The following is a 13,654-nucleotide window of genomic DNA, read 5'->3' on the forward strand; positions in this document are numbered from 1 at the left end:
TCTCTTCCGCCAGGGGCCCCCGCTCTCTTCTTTATCTCTTTTAAGAGGGGGGGACCCGGGCTTCTGTCGCCTTCTGCCTTCTTCTGCTCTTCTTCGAAGTTGACACGTCGCTTCCTCCCGCTGCAATCCCGGGTGCGCGGCTCGCACTGATTTATATAGGCCTTTTATGACGTCTCAGTCCCATCATGCTCCGGGTGGTGATGACATAAGGGGGCGGATATCACCCGGTAACCCCTGTAGAAGACATCAGAGAAGACGCAGAAGAAGCCCGGGGCCCCCGCTCGTAAAAGAGCTTAAAAGAAGAAAGCGGGGCCCCCGGCAGAACGCCCCCCAGGGCCGACTAATAAATTACTTTAAAAACCCTGTGTAGTGTTTTTTTTTTCCCGCCAGGTGAACGGGTAGGGGTACGATGTACCCCATACTCATTCACCTAGAGTGGGGGGCCGGGATCTGGGGGCCCCCTTATTAAAGGGATCTCCCGGATTCCGATAAGCTCCCCGCCCGCAGACCCCAACAACCAACGGCCAGGGTTGTCGGGAAGAGGCCCTGTCCTCATCAACATGGGGACAGGGTGCTTTGGGGCGGGGGGGGCAAGCACCTACCTCCCCATGTTGAGGGCATGCAGGGGGGAGGCGCTCGCTCGTCCCCACCCCCTTTCGACCGGCCGGGCTGCGTGCTCGGATACGGGTCTGGTTTGGATTTTTCGGCGTACGGGGGTTCCCCTCAATATCCTGAAGACGTCATATGACGTCGGGTAAGGATATTGAAAACACTTTGCCGCCATCTTTTTGTAATAGGGCGGGCGGCAAGTGGTTAAAATGTCCCGTGGACATTAAGCCTAAGTGAAAAGTTAATAGTTTTGCACTGAAAGCAGCTGATAAATTCCTTTATAGAACACTTAGCGTGGATTCTATAGGTGAATTTACAGCACTGAAAAGCACAATGCAATAAGTGAGCCAAGGTCACATCAGACTGGATAATGGACATGGTTGGCTTTGCTGGGAGGTAACGGGATATCAGATTAAAACAAGAAGATTCTTCAGTCTGGAAGCTCCTCTTCTAAACAACATCCTTCTATTGACTCCCGCCTCTTGTGTAGCAGTCCGAGGTCTCGCAGAAGAGGTGATTAATGAGCGTCTTCCCCCTCCTGCCCGTCACGGTACAGGTGTCACCTCATCCCTCTTTTTGTGTGACACCACAGAGTCAGAGTTTTATCTGGTTGAGGAGAATGAGGTGTCAGGTCCACCAGGAGAGCCATTAATCCTGTCTGAGTGAAGCCATGATTCATGAAACCTATTACTTTAATTATCTTATCTCTGGCACCACCAGCACTCTATATTTAAAGGCCATTTAAAGTGGCAAAGGCCAGACTCTGTAGGGGCAGCCGACTCGCTGGAATTACGGGGAGGTAGCGTTGTGACAGCTAAAATGACCGGAACGCCAACTGGCTCATTGATGCCAAATCAGCCAAACTGTAATAAAACAAAACAGAGTCATGTGTCTGCCTGGTCTGGATCAGTTTACGGGAAGAAAGGGGGCGAGGTTAATAACTCCATGATAAAATACCCCCCCCCCCAAAAAAGGGAGGGTTAATTTTCCACTAATCCTCCCATGTCTCCACAGCTACTCACCTGTTGATGATGCGGCTCGTCAGTCCTGCCTACTTAAGCCCTCCAGCTCAGTTGCTCTCTGCCTTCGTCTTGGTCAAACATTACAGAGACTATCTCCTGCATTCCTGTTGAAGACTTTGCTTGGCTGACATCCCTTCTGGCTCTTGATCCTGGTGTTCTACTACCTTCCATCACTGGCTCCTTGACGTTTGGCTTGTTCGAGTATTCGATACGGTTACTGAACTCTGGCTATGTTTTGACTATCTTTTTATTATTGTTTTTACTATCTTTTTATTATTGTTTTTAAACAAGTGTGATTTAACTGTACTTCTGTCTCGGTCTGATTCAGGATTTCTGACAGTAGGCGAAGGCCATGAATTCAGAAGATGCAGTCAATCCACTTGTTGGTAATACTTTTTTACAGATTGGATGACCAGGATCACTGCATGGATCAGTTTGCCATGGCATTAAAAACGCTCCTGAGTCGCACGGCTCACCTGGAATCACCCACTGTGGCTGCTCCGTTACAACCTGTTTTGCAGGCTGTCCCCTGCTGCTGCACCAGTCTCTGTGCTGGTACCCGTCTTGAGTATTCTCTCTATAAGAGGTATGTCTGGTTTCACTCCACTTCCCCAGCGGGGGTGATCCAGTTCAATGCAGAGGGTTTCTCAACCAGTTTGAGATATACTTTGAGATGGTGTCCTACACCTAGCTAAACTGTCTCCAGTAGAGGAGGCCAATGGTCCAAAGTGGCCATTCCCTCCCTTCCATGGTCAATTTTATGCCTGTCCCTCGTATGATGCCCCTCCTAGGTGCTACTGAATCCTGAGATGGTCAGTTGTAGCAGCCTATTGACAGGGTCTAAGTCACAACAAGGTGACATGGACATTGTGTACCAGACCTTCCGACACTGGAGAGAAGTCCTAGGACCTTGCCTGTCACGTGACTATAGAATTAATTACGTAAACGGGGCCTTTACTTATGTGAATTTCTCTTAGAAAAATAAATCCTGAGTTAAAGTTGAACTTCAGGGGAATTTAAAGACTACACTTCAAGGGTTAAAAGCTACTCTTTGTCTAGGGGACATGGAAGAGCATACACACTTGATCCTCCAGTCCCACAGGCTCCTCCATGCTGCAGGACTGGTCCCAGAACCTTCTTTTCCCCTGTGATCTGCCAGTTGTAGGTCCTCTGAAGTCAAGACAGTCAAGACTGTCAAGACTGATGAACAGGAAACCGGTGTCCCCTACTCAAATACCATGGAAAGTCTCCAATGGCAATCTGTCTATCCCCTGGTTGAAAGTCTCCAATCCTCCGTTTCCAATATAGGCTCCGCCAGTGATGTGTCTATACCATGGGTGAAAGTTTCCAACCGCCTGTCCCTACAAGTGGCTCCAACGGTTATGTGTCCATCCGCTTAATGAAAACCAACAACCCTCTGTCACCCAACAGCGATGTGTCTATCCCCTGGTAGACAGTCTCCAACAACAATCTTTCTATTTCTTGGAAAGTCTCCAATGGCAATCTGTCTATCCCCTGGTTGAACGTCTCCAATCCTCCGTTTCCAATGGTGGCTCCAACAGCGATGTGTCTATCCTCTAGTTGAAAGTTTCCAACTGCCTGTCCCCACAAGTAGCTCCAACGGTGATGTGTCCCTCCCCTTGTTGAACAGCGATGCGTCTATTCCCTTGTAGAAAGTCTCCAACAACAATATGTTTATACCCTGGTTAAAAGTTTCCAAATCTCTGTCCCCACGGTTATGTGTGCATCCCTTGGTTGAAAGTCTAAAACCCTCTGTCCCCACAAGTGGTTCCAACGGTGGGGTGTCTATCCCCTGGTTGACAGTCTTCAACCCCCTGTCCCCAAAGGTGCCTCCAACAGCGATGCGTCTATCCCCTTGTTGCAGCACTATTTCTAAGTGCAAATCTGCCCCATCCGCTAACCAAAATGCAGAATTTGGCCAAGGCATGCTTACAAAAAAAAAACAAAAAAAACACCAGGACAGCAAAAATAAGTTCTACAGTGGGTGCTCAACCTGTGGCCCTCCAGCTGTTGCAGAACTACAAGTCCCATGAGACATTGCAAGGCTGACAGTTACAAGAATGACTCCCAAAGGCTAAGGCATGATGGGACTTGTAGTTTCGCAACAGCTGGAGGGCCACAGGTTGAGCACCCATTTTCTACACAATGCACTGGAAGAGTTCCTAAACACGTAACGCGTTGGTCCTTTGTAGACTGATACTCAAATCTTAACTCCAGCTTTGTACATGCTCCTCCCCTGTACTGAATTTATTTTACTCCCATTTCACTGCACTGAGCTTTTAACATGCACATTAGAAGCTGCAGAAAGTCCGAGCCCACCTCATTTCCTAGCTAAAGGGCATCCAGCATCATCTGGCCCTTTCCTCTCCAAACTGTCTCTGGTCCGCCCCTTTTATTCATTGGCCACTAATAAGTCTCCTGGTTTGGTAAAAAAAAAAGATCTAGTAACTTACAATGAACTGCTCGATATCTCTTTCCAGGCCCATGTTTGGCAGATCCGGCATCATGTGAGATACAACTTTAAACCCGGCGTCTTTGGACATGTGGAACGACTCGCACACCGCTTTCACTGTGTGTCCTCTGAAAAAGGAAGAAAATAAAAACATGTACATCAATAGTCATACATTTCCGATCTTGTCTTCTACTTACAGATGGCAGGAAATTAGTCTAAGATCACATGGGCTTTATGATACATGGCGCATTTTGTTTTAGAGAAAACCACATCACTTTGTGTCTTTAATGAACAGCTTGCTCCTCACTGACACACAAGAATGGGAAAAAATGTATCGGAAGTAAAGCTATTAACTCTAGACCAATGGACTCCACTCGTGTGGGGGCTACAGATTGTTCACAGCTAAAATGAATGCCGGGTGTATTAGACAACATTCTGCACATACTAGCAACCCTTATACCTTCTACACTCCACTTACCTATACTGACCACCTTCATAACATTGCATCTCCTCTCCTGCCTCTACTGACCACCTTCACACCTCATCTCCTCTACTGACCACCTTCATAACGTCTCATCTCCTCTCCTGCCTCTACTGACCACCTTCACACCTCATCTCCTCTCCTCTCTATACTGACCACCTTCATAATGTCTCATCTCCTCTCCTACCTCTACTGACCACCTTCACACCTCATCTCCTCTCCTGCCTATACTGACCACCTTCATAACGTCTCATCTCCTCTCCTGCCTATACTGACCACCTTCATAACGTCTCATCTCCTCTCCTACCTCTACTGACCACCTTCACACCTTATCTCCTCTCCTGCCTATACTGACCACCTTCATAACATCTCATCTCCTGCCTATACTGACCACCTTCACACCTCATCTCCTCTCCTACCTCTACTGACCACCTTCACACCTCATCTCCTCTCCTGCCTATACTGACCACCTTCATAACGTCTCATCTCCTCTCCTGCCTCTACTGACCACCTTCACACCTTATCTCCTCTCCTGCCTCTACTGACCACCTTCATAACGTCCCATCTCCTCTCCTGCCTATACTGACCACCTTCACACCACCTTATCTCCTCTCCTGCCTATACTGACCACCTTCACACCACCGTATCTCCTCTCCTGCCTATACTCACCACCTTCACACCACCTTATCTCCTCTCCTGCCTATACTGACCACCTTATCTCCTCTCCTGCCTATACTGACCACCTTCACACCACCTTATCTCCTCTCCTGCCTATACTGACCACCTTCACACCACCTTATCTCCTCTCCTGCCTATACTGACCACCTTCACACCACCTTATCTCCTCTCCTGCCTATACTGACCACCTTCACACCACCGTATCTCCTCTCCTGCCTATACTCACCACCTTCACACCACCTTATCTCCTCTCCTGCCTATACTGACCACCTTATCTCCTCTCCTGCCTATACTGACCACCTTCACACCACCTTATCTCCTCTCCTGCCTATACTGACCACCTTCACACCACCTTATCTCCTCTCCTGCCTATACTGACCACCTTCGCACCTTATCTCCTCTCCTGCCTATACTGACCACCTTCGCACCTCATCTCCATTCCTGCCTATACTGACCACCTTCGCACCTTATCTCCATTCCTGCCTATACTGACCACCTTCATAACGTCTGATCTCCTCTCCTGCCCCTTTTCTACCCTCCCCCTAACCACTTTTCACACAAACTCCCTCCCTCTAGTAGAGTCCTTCAAATCCCTCAAATAGGATATGTTAAATAATTAATTCCCACAATACTTTGTTGGATATATTTCAGCTGAATAATCTTATTGGACCCAGTTTGGCATTCCCCTATGCGCGCAATCCTGTGATGGCCTTTCTCTCGACTTGACATCCAGGGATCTTCAGATGGGTGAGTGATTGATGGTGGGCACGGTGATCGGCCGCATATTTTATCCTACCATTATTATTTTTTTTGTGCTGTATTTAAAGTCAATGTAATGTTTTTAACTCTGTCTTGTTCTAAGCGGTGTCGCATCCAACTGTCCTCAAAACTGAGGAAGCCCAAAGTGGCGAAACATGTCGGGACAATCACTCCAATGTTATTGTTGAGTGATTAATTTTTCCATCCGTTTTGAACTGTAAATGTTTTTATGTACCTGTGCACACAACCTAGAGCCATACATGTCTTGTATGTAGTAATAAAATGTGTTATTTTATATACTTTGGAGTATTGAAATTACTTCTCTTTTGCTGGCAACTTTAAAAATCCCCCCCCAAAAAACCTCCCTTGACTACATTTATCTACAGGGATGTTGGTGCCATTTTTTTGACATTGTCACCTTCTATATCACCACCTCCTACTCTCCTGTCTATATTGACCATCTTCATAACATCTCATCTCCTCTCCTGCCTATACTGACCACCTTCATAACATCGCATCTCCTCTACTGTCTATACTGACCACCTTCATACCATCTCATCTCTTCTCCTGCCTATACTGACCACCTTCATACCATCTCATGTTCTCTCCTGTCTCTACTGACCACCTTCATAACATCTCATCTCCTCTCCTGCCTATACTGACCACCTTCATAACATCGCATCTCCTCTACTGTCTATACTGACCACCTTCATACCATCTCATCTCTTCTCCTGCCTATACTGACCACCTTCATACCATCTCATGTTCTCTACTGACCACCTTCATAACATCTCATCTCCTCTCCTGCCTATACTGACCACCTTCATAACATCGCATCTCCTCTACTGTCTATACTGACCACCTTCATGACGTCTTATCTCCTCTCCTGCACACACTGCCTGGTCATATCCTCTACACCAGTGGTTCTCAACTTCTGTCCTCAGGACCCACTAACAGGTCAGGTTTGCAAGATAACTGAAATACATCCCAAGTCATATAATTTGCTGCTCAGTGACTGTAGTATTCTAGTCTGCATCTCCCCAAGGCAATACCCCAAATCTGGCCTGTTAGTGGGTCCCGAGGACAGGGTAACCCCTGGTCTACACTCCTCTCCTGTCCATGATGCCATACTCTCTGCTCTCCCCTCTTGCATGTGCTGTCATACTCTCTGCTCTCCCCTCCTGTGTGTGCGGTCATACTCTCTGCTCTTCTCCACTCTTCTGCAATCCTGTCATAGTATCTGCTCGCCTCTCCTGCACAAGCCATCATACTCTGTATTCCTGCACTCCCCTTTCTAGCACATGCTGTCATACACTCTGCTCTTCTCCACTCTCCTGCACATACTGTCATACCCTCTGCTCTCCTGCACATCCCCTAATACTCTCTGCTCTCCTCTCCTACCTATATTGTCACACCTCTCCTGCACATGCTGTCATATTCTCTGCTCTCCGCTACTCTCCTCTCCTGCAGCGCTGTCATACTATCTTCTCCCCCTCCAGCACACACTGTCATACTTCTTTGCTCTCCACCACCCTCTCCTAACCATACTGTTATACCCTCTGCTCTCCTCTCCTGCACATCCTGTCATACTCTCTGCTCTCCTCTCTAGCAAATGCTGTCAAACTCCCTGCTCTCCACTCTCCTGCACATGATGCCACACTCCTATGCTGCTCTCGCCATCATATTCTCTGCGCTCTTCTCCTGCATATGCCGTCATACTCTCCTCTCTCCTACACATCCCCTCATGCTCTCCTCTCCTGCTGTCATACTCTTTATGCCCTGCACATGCTGAAATACTCTTTCTCCTCCACTCTCCAGCATATGCAGTCATACTATCAGTTCTCCTCTCCTGCGCATATGGTCATACTCTCTGCTTTCTTCTCCTGCACGTCCAGTCATACTCTCTGCTCTCTTCTCCTGCACGTCCGGTCATACTCCCTGCTTCTGCACGTCCGGTCATACTCCCTGCTCTCTTCTCCTGCACGTCCGGTCATACTCTCTGCTCTCGTCTCCTGCACATCCGGTCATACTCTCTGCTCTCGTCTCCTGCACGTCCGGTCATACTCCACTCTCCTGCTTTTCTCCACTCTCTTTTCCTGCATATCCTCTCATACCCTCTGCTCTTCACCTCTGGCATATCCTCTGTTCTAATCTACACTTCTGTCCTGTACGTCCTGTCATACTCTATGCTCTCCTGCACATCCTTGCTCTCTTACTGCAAATGCAGTCCTACTCTTGCTCTTCTCCACGTGCTGTTATACTCTCTGCACATCCTGTCAAACTCTCTTCCTGCAAATGCTGTCATACTCTCTGCTCTCCTCCCCTCTCCTGCACATGCTGTCATACTCTCTTCTCTCCTATCCCACACATGCTGTTATACTCTCTGCTTTTCTCTCCTGCGCATGCTGTCATACGCTCTGCTCTTCTTTACACTCCTCTCCTGCACATCCTCTCATACCATCTGTTCTTTACCACATTCTGTCATATTCTCTGTTCATTCACACTCCTCTCCTGCACACACTATCATATGCTCTCTGCTCTCCTCTACATCCTCTCTGCTCTCCTCCACCTTTCTCTCCTGCAATTCTGTTTTACTATCTGCTCTCCTCTCCTGCACATCCTCTCATACTCTGCTTGCCTCTGCTGCACATTTGGTCATATTCTCTGCTCTCCTCTCCTACACAAGATGGCATACTCTCTGCTCTCCTTTGCTCTTCCACTCTCCTCTCCTGCACTCCACTTGTCATAATCTCTGCTCTCCTTCAGCACTCCTCTCCTGCACACGCTGTTCTACCCTCTGCTCTTCTCCACTCTCCTCTCTAGCAACTGCTGTCAAACTCTCTGCTCTCCTCCACTGCACATGCTGTCGCAATCCTCTGCTGCACACACGGCCATACTCTGTTCTCATTTCCTGAACATTCTTCCCACTGATCACCAATGTAAGGAACATTCTTCCCATTGATCACCAATGTAAGGAGCATTCTTCCCACTGATCACCAATGTAAGGGGCATTCTTCCCACTGATCACCAATGTAAGGGACATTCTTCTCACTGATCACCAATGTAAGGAACATTCTTCCCACTGATCCCCAATGTAAGGAACATTCTTCTCACTGATCACCAATGTAAGGAACATTCTTCCCACTGATCACCAATGTAAGGATCATTCTTCTCACTGATCACCAATGTAAGGGACATTCTTCCCACTGATCACCAATGTAAGGGACATTCTTCCCACTGATCACCAATGTAAGGGACATTCTTCCCACTGATCACCAATGTAAGGAGCATTCTTCCCACTGATCACCAATGTAAGGGACATTCTTCCCACTGATCACCAATGTAAGACATTCTTCCCACTGATCACCAATGTAAGGAGCATTCTTCCCACTGATCACCAATGTAAGGAACATTCTTCCCACTGATCACCAATGTAAGGAACATTCTTCCCACTGATCACCAATGTAAGGAGCATTCTACCCACTGATCACCAATGTAAGGGACATTCTTCTCACTGATCACCAATGTAAGGGACATTCTTCCCACTGATCACCAATGTAAGGGACATTCTCCCCACTGATCACCAATGTAAGGGACATTCTCCCCACTGACCACCAATGTAAGGGACATTCTTCCCACTGATCACCAATGTAAGGAACATTCTTCTCACTGATCACCAATGTAAGGAACATTCTCCCCACTGATCACCAATGTAAGGAGCATTCTTCCCACTGATCACCAATCAATTTTAGAAGTAGTTCCTGAGACTTCAAGGGTTCCTCCCGGGTAAAAACGTTGAAAAAGGCTGGGGTACTAGAAATAGGTGTACCTAATAAAACAAGGCCAGGATTATTCCCAAGGGTGTTGTCAAGGTTAATCTTTGATGTTATGTTGCAGACAATGAAAAGCCCATTAATATATATGCTCAATGTTTACACTCTCTCTTTCTCAATCAATATGTACAATTGCCCTTCACTAACAGCCATTATGTGATTCAAACAAGCTTTCTATCGGACTAAGCATGGAACGTTAATGATGCGGGGCTCTATATGCGATGATGCATTTACAGTAACCGCCATCTCTCTAGACATCTACCGCAGCTAGTTTGCAATATTAGTATGTGCTGAAGCTTTAGAGGAGTGCTAAAAGCAGCAAATCTCTTGCATTTACAAGGGGCCGGCACCAAAAATATAGTGCCAATCTTATGGGTTTCATTCCCCATGTTTCAAATATTTTTGGCCAAACTGCAGACATGGGAGGTAGAATCTCGTGCCAAAATTAAATGATAAAAATTGAATGAATAATAAAGAAAGTAACCTGAGCTGCTACCCCAAAATTACAGTGATATGTAACAATGTGAATATGTGGGAAAAAAGGGAGCGGTAGGGATAATGGATCACCTAAAAATAGTAAATAATATAGATAATCCACAGTGAATGACCAGCAACAATGATTCCTTATAAATAGTGAAAAAACACAAAGTAAATTATATTGGTGATAATATAAATATAAAACATAAAATAAAGTCCATCACAATGAAGACTCCCAAAAGGGAAATATCTTATGCCAACAATGTGCAGAAAAAAAATCCAAACAGTGAAAAAACGACAAGTGCTTGACAGATGATTTCACTTAATCAGTATAGATTTCCACCTCCACCACAGGAAGAAAAAAGGTAATCACCGCAAAAAAGTGCTCATGGATGGCACCTTACCGCAGGGTGTTGACCACTTTAGTTAAAAAGAGGTCAAATAGGCATAAGTGTTAACCATAGATTCCAGACGTAACTCTTGATGTCTCGATTGTCATACTCCACACCACATGAAGTAAATCAGAAAAGAGAAAAAAAATCGCCATAGAATAATAACGTTTATTTAAAATGTAAAAGTAAAAAACAGGCAGTGCCAAATGGCCCCTTACTTGAGAAGTGCCTTAACCCGGCACTGAGGCTGGTCGGCGTTGGATGGCATGTGGAGAGACGGTCCCACGCTTCAGGAAGCCTGCAGCCAGCGTGCGTTCCACCTCTCAGAAAGAGGACCAGCGTGACCGGAAGTACGTAGATTGTGCGTGACCAGTGCACCTCGACGTACGTTTCGTGATTGCCACATCGTCGGGAAGCTTCCTGACAGCTGGCTGCAGGCTTCCTGAAGCGTGGGACCGTCTCTCCACATGCCATCCAACGCCGACCAGCCTCAGTGCCGGGTTAAGGCACTTCTCAAGTAAGGGGCCATTTGGCACTGCCTGTTTTTACTTTTACATTTTAAATAAACGTTCTTATTCTATGGCGATTTTTTCTCTTTTCTGATTTACTTCATGTGGTGTGGAGCATGACAATCGAGACATCAAGAGTTACATCTGGAATATATGGTTAACACTTATGCCTATTTGACCTCTTTTTAACTAAAGTGGTCAACACCCTGCGGTAAGGTGCCATCCATGAGCACTTTTTTGCGGTGATTACCTTTTTCTTCCTGTGGTGGAGGTGGAAATCTGTACTGATTAAGTGAAATCATCTGTCAAGCACTTGTCGTTTTTTCACTGTTTGGATTTTTTTTCTGCACATTGTTGGCATAAGATATCTCCCTTTTGGGAGTGTTCATTGTGATGGACTTTATTTTATGTTTTATATTTATATTAATCACCAATATAATTTACTTTGTGTTTTTTCACTATTTATAACGAATCATTGTTGCTGGTCATTCACTGTGGATTATCTATATTATTTACTATTTTTAGGTGATCCATTATCCCTAGCGCTCCCTTTTTTCCACAAACTGCAGACATGACACAGAAGATGGTCAGAGACTGCAGACATGATACAGACGATGGTCAGAGACTGCAGACATGAGATGGTCAGAAACTGCAAACATGATACAGGAGATGGTCAGAGACTGCAGACATGATACAGGAGATAGTCAGACCCTGCCGACATGATACAGGAGATGGTTAGAGACTGCCGACATGAGATGGTCAGAAACTGCCGACATGATACAGGAGATGGTTAGAGACTGCCGACATGAGATGGTCAGAAACTGCAGACATGATACAGGAGATGGTCAGAGACTGCAGACATGATACAGAAGATAGTCAGACCCTGCCAACATGATACAGGAGATAGTCAGACCCTGCCGACATGATACAGGAGATGGTCAGAGACTGCAGACATGATACAGGAGATGGTCAGAGACTGCAGACATGATACAGGAGATGGGCAGAGACTGCAGACATGATACAGGAGATGGGCAGAGACTGCAGACATGATACAGGAGGATGGTCAGAGACTGCAGACATGATACAGGAGATGGGCAGAGACTGCAGACATGATACAGGAGATGGGCAGAGACTGCAGACATGATACAGGAGGATGGTCAGAGACTGCAGACATGATACAGAAGATGGTCAGACCCTGCCGACATGATACAGGAGATGGTCAGACTGTCGACATGATACAGGAGATGGTCAGAGACTGCAGACATGATACATAAAGTAAAAAGACAGAGCCATTAACCGTTATAAAATGTTTCCTTCACTGTTTTGGAGGAACCACCTAAGGAGAGGGTCCCATAATGTGAGCCCAAGGGCTGCATACGGCACCCAGGATGCAGGTAGGCTAACAGGGCATAATGCCATTGTGCTTTTTCTGGAAAGTCAGCTAATCTACCCCTATTACAAATACAGCATTTGGCAGCGCTTTGTTCTGGGGAGACCAATGTAGATTATAATTATTTTTTCTGAGAACAGCCCTACCGTGACGAGAACCTAACCCATACGCATTGTACTTTCCTCATGTCTACAGAGTCCTATTTTCTATATAAAAGCCATTTCTCCTAACTAATCACTGTAATATTAATAAAACCAATAAACCATTTTTCGCTTTTTAAAAAAAAAGAACAGAAATTGCGCCGCAAAGCCAAATTGCCTCTCTTTTAATTAGGCCAATTACCCTGAAAATGCAGAAAAGAGAGATGAAATGCATCACTGGAAGAGGCACAAAAGCGATGGGATACGAATTGCTTTAACCGATGGGCATCGCCGCCTCGTACTGTTTAGCCATTAACCAAAGACACTAGACAATAAAATGACCGCCGCCACCCACAACGCTTTCAACGCTTCCCAAGTGGAACGTTCCTACCAACTGATTATCGTCAAAACAAGAAGGTAAGCATTAGGGCTGAACTCCGCGATAGGCAAATGTTGTCTAAATACAAAAAGTCGTGTAGGCTTCCTTGAATCTTGATGGGCTTTGCGTATTTATTCCAGATCTGATCAGTAATCCAGCGGGAAAATAACTTTAATAAGGACCGCTCACTGTTATGATGGACATATCCCTAGTTTCATGGAACGTGAGGGGGTTGCAGAGCCCTCTTAAGAAGACTATGTTTTTTTTCCCCATGTTGCGAAAATATTGTCCTGCAATTATCGGCCTCCAAGAGACGCATCTTACGAAGGAGACTTGTTCCCGTTTAAGGCATACGTGGAATAGGCAGACGTATCACTCCACTTACACGTCCTACACCACGGGTGTGAGTGTTTTGATACACAACCAACTCACGTTCTAGACACTGGCCCGGATTCAGGTAGATTTGCCCCTTATTTACGGAGGCGCAGGGCAAAAACGCGTTTTTGCCCTGC

General features: G+C 46.2%; 1 protein-coding gene across 1 annotated transcript in view; it reads right to left on the reverse strand.

Annotated features, from left to right (window-relative positions):
- ELP3 (elongator acetyltransferase complex subunit 3) overlaps positions 1–13,654 on the reverse strand; it is a 210,073-nt gene that overhangs the window by 74,452 nt on the left and 121,967 nt on the right. The window contains exon 9 of the mRNA XM_040348125.1: positions 4,106–4,232. Coding sequence (XP_040204059.1) covers positions 4,106–4,232 — 127 coding nt within the window. The remainder of the gene's footprint in view (positions 1–4,105; positions 4,233–13,654) is intronic.

Source organism: Rana temporaria, chromosome 4, assembly GCF_905171775.1.
Source record: "Rana temporaria chromosome 4, aRanTem1.1, whole genome shotgun sequence".
Classification (NCBI taxonomy): Eukaryota; Metazoa; Chordata; class Amphibia; order Anura; family Ranidae; genus Rana; species Rana temporaria.